Source organism: Anopheles stephensi, chromosome 3 (assembly GCF_013141755.1).
Source record: "Anopheles stephensi strain Indian chromosome 3, UCI_ANSTEP_V1.0, whole genome shotgun sequence".
Lineage (NCBI taxonomy): Eukaryota > Metazoa > Arthropoda > Insecta > Diptera > Culicidae > Anopheles > Anopheles stephensi.
Window position 1 is genome coordinate 85,534,326 of NC_050203.1, and position 3,612 is coordinate 85,537,937.

At 46.0% G+C, this 3,612-nt stretch overlaps 1 protein-coding gene across 1 annotated transcript; it reads right to left on the minus strand.

The window, feature by feature from the left end:
* Window positions 1–112: 112 nt before the first annotated feature.
* Window positions 113–3,259, minus strand: LOC118513906 (protein-serine O-palmitoleoyltransferase porcupine). The gene has a single exon (XM_036060231.1). The coding sequence runs from the start codon at window positions 2,831–2,833 to the stop codon at window positions 1,349–1,351; it is 1,485 nt and encodes a 494-aa protein (XP_035916124.1). The 5' UTR covers window positions 2,834–3,259; the 3' UTR covers window positions 113–1,348.
* Between the last annotated feature and the right edge of the window lie 353 nt (window positions 3,260–3,612).

Consider the following 3,612-nt stretch of genomic DNA (forward strand, 5'->3'; position numbering starts at 1 on the left):
TCGATATGATTATCGGAATCGAACCACCGTGCTTAACCTGTCGTGCTACGGCAGGTTCTACTGTTGATGATCGGCAGTCAAAAAGCTGCCTCTACAAATCACCCGATCGTAGTAAAAATGACATATTTTTGGTTTTATTGTATCGAAGAAAAAAGGAGGCGGCTCCGCTAGCCCGTTTTATAAACCTCAGTATCATCACTCCGAACATTGCGATGATCTCTTTCAGCGAATTGTCTGTGGCCAAGGCAGAGGAAACAAAAATACCTCCTACCGTAACAACTTGAAAGCGAGGATTTCCCTACGGGAGCAACGCATGGGTTCACATTCGGTTGGTCAAAAATAATTTTCGGACACTGTTCTGCTTACAACAACCCTGCCGACACGCGGACATACAGGCCTGGGTTCTTTCTTCTTGGCGACGCTGTGTAGTACTGTAAAAGTTGCCTCTTTTTGCTGCTGTGTGTTCTGATCTTAAGCGATCGTAAATGACCTGTGAGGAACATGCCATCGGGCGCGCGTGAATATTTGGGTAGAATTTTGATGTTCTGCGGTTTCTCTGTTGCAGATTTACGATTCGCGATTTGACTTTTTTTTCTTGCAGAGGTATAGCACGCTCGTGACGATTTTATTTGTCCTTGCTGCCAAGGAGGAGGTCTGCTTCAGGGCAGGATATCAATCCTCACCCATGGAGATGTCTGAATTTGTCTGCATGATTAATTATGATCGTGCGATCTCTATCCATATATTGGCATATCAAGACTTTGACTTTGCCCGTGGCGCAGTAGCTCCAGCCAAAGGTCCTTCTAGCAACGATGTCGAGGTCAACTGCTTGAGCCTGGTACTATACTACCAGCCAGTTTGTCTAGTCCCTGGATTCTGCATTTGATGTCGAAATAACACTTGGACCTCTGTAGATCTCCTCGTGCCTCATTGTAAAGCGTATTATAGTATTACACCGATGTGATATTATATTCTTCCTGTGATATTCCTTTTTGTTTCTTTTTTGCATTTATTTTTATAAAGAGCGAGAGAAAGAGAGAGCGCTGTTGCAAATACTGAGCGATAATTTGTTAGAAGCCCTACCGACTAAGTGTATCTACTATAGCCGCTTTTAAAATGACAATTCGATGTACTTGCTTCATCACTTTCCAAACATATCACATTATTAGTAGTTGTTGTGCTACCTGATACTGGCCTAAATTGACTGATTTTGTTTAAAGATTACGATATAGCTAGAGACGCTTGTAAAACAGTAACGTTCCTCTGGAATACTGGTAGGAAGAACTTTTGTGATGGTTTTGAAAAAAAAAACGCGTTGGAAAAAAGGTTCGATCGCTAACACTTCCTATCAGATAACGAAATAGAACAGATAGGCAAACACTAGCAGCCAATGGGACGCATAGTTAAGTTCCGTCCAACGGCCAAACATGGTTTTATCATGATCCGCTTCCTCCGGCGGTCCTTCCGTTGTTTCAAAAATGCATCCAAGGTAGATTAGATTAAACATATTCAGCGCGAAAAACAGCGCGTTAATGACGACGCAGAACACACTCTTGCTCCGGTGCTGATGTACGGGGCACGCGCTGGGGCACTTTCCAACGAGCACGCACGCTGAATAGATCGTGGCAAGCTTCTTTCGAATTTCGTGCTCCACGAACGTCCACGAACCGATCGTCAGTAGCGTTAGCCACAGCCGGTAATGCAGTCCATGCAGCAGCGAAGAAATGATGTACGTGAGAGCGATGGCGGCCGCCGTTCCAAAGGGTCGCTTTGTCGTGCGAAAGATGTAACGCTTCAACCACAGGTGCATCGGAATGTTCCATGCCGTCACTACTTGCACCAGTGAGCGCGGGAACTCCACGGCCATCGGAGAGCTTACGCGGTACAGTGAAGTCACGGGTAGCATTATCGATCGCTCGTCTTCCGCCCGGTTCCAATCGACGGCAGCTGCAATCATGGAACACTGGGATAGGTACGCGATGAAGTAGTGACTGGTTCGGAAGGAAAGCGCCCGACCATAGGATCGAACCCACTTCCAGCTTGCGATCGGAGATAGCAGGTAATCGATCATGCAGTTCGAAGTAAGCAAAAATCCAACTGCCATAAGGGCACTGACTAGTATCCGGAACACGTGTATCAGCAGTCGTCGACCGAAGGATCGGTTATGCTTCGTTTCGGTCCCGAACGATGGTTTCCAGATGTTTAGGTAATCGTTGAACGAGATCCACGGTCCAAGGACGACATTTGCTGGGCACAGTATATATCCTGTGTATGACAGCACGTTCAGCTGACTTCTCAGGTTCTGATTCTCCTCCGTATCGAACGCTAGCGACAGTGCCTTCATCAGCAGGATCATCTGTGTTCCGCGGATGCGATTCCACGTCTCCGGGGATGGTTCTAGCAGTTCGCTCAGTAGCAGATTCCCAATCCCATAAGCAATAACGATGAACGGGGTTTTGATGTAGCGGCCACTCCCGGACAACCATCGATGCAGCGTCCATTGCACAACGTACAGCGATGTGGCCAGCTGTAGGAAGTGGTAGAACCGGTGATCAATTACACGATACAGCAGAGTGGCACCGAAAATGCAGCTCAGCAAATGTAGCGACCGGTGTGCGATGGGAAACAGCTTTCTAACGCATACAACCAGAATGCTGAACAGTAGGTTGATGGCGACAAAATTTGTCATGTACTGTGCTGCAAACCGGATCGACGGATGCACGCAGTTGGTAATCGTTTCTTCGAAGCTGAATTCCCGTTGCATAAGCCGTGCGGCCATTTGGTCCGGATGCTCGTAATACTCGTCGTAGTAGTCATCGTAATAGTAATCCATGCTAGCAACGTGAGGAATTTACAAGCCGGATCTTTAAATTACAATCGATGCAGCGATGGTTTTGCGCGGTATAAAATCAGCTGGTATACGGTTGCCAGATCACCCTTTTAAACGCAGATCACTGGAATGTTTCACTCGCTGGCGAGAATGGCAAAGCGGTTATAAAAAAGCGTAGAATATTTGTCATGTTGCATGTGCGTTTGTTCGTTTATTCACTGCCCGCGTTCTGTTGCTATCTGTCCATCGATCGCACACGACAGAAGATTTCCACTGTGTGCAGCCATGCGTCACGAAGCAGACGAATAATTACGCACTGATTATTGTTGCTTTGTAGCGTTTTTAAAACGCTAATTAACCTGAAAATTGGTCCGAGAGCTAATGGGTTGTTTTCGGTTTTGTTTGGGAAGAAAATTTTCAAAAGTAAACAAATTCGCTGTCAAATGCCGGCTGTTATTGTTGCCATCAGCTGTCAACCGAAAGCCTGCCCAAATCACAAAATGCTTTCTTATGCAGTCGTTTAGATAGTTTGCTTTGGAGCTGTGTGCATTTATTTTCCTTTCGGGATGAATGTGCCGTATAGAGCCTGATGGAAAAAGTATCCAAGTTTAAAAGAATTCAGGAAAAATCTTTCCCACAATCCCTACAATTTGATGTTGTACCACCTTGCGACATTTGTAGGGATCCGCTCTGCGTAACGTATAATCGTGACTTGATATGGTGCTGCTCCAAGCGTTACGGCATGACAGCTGCCTTTGTTTATGTCAGGTTTTTATCAAAAT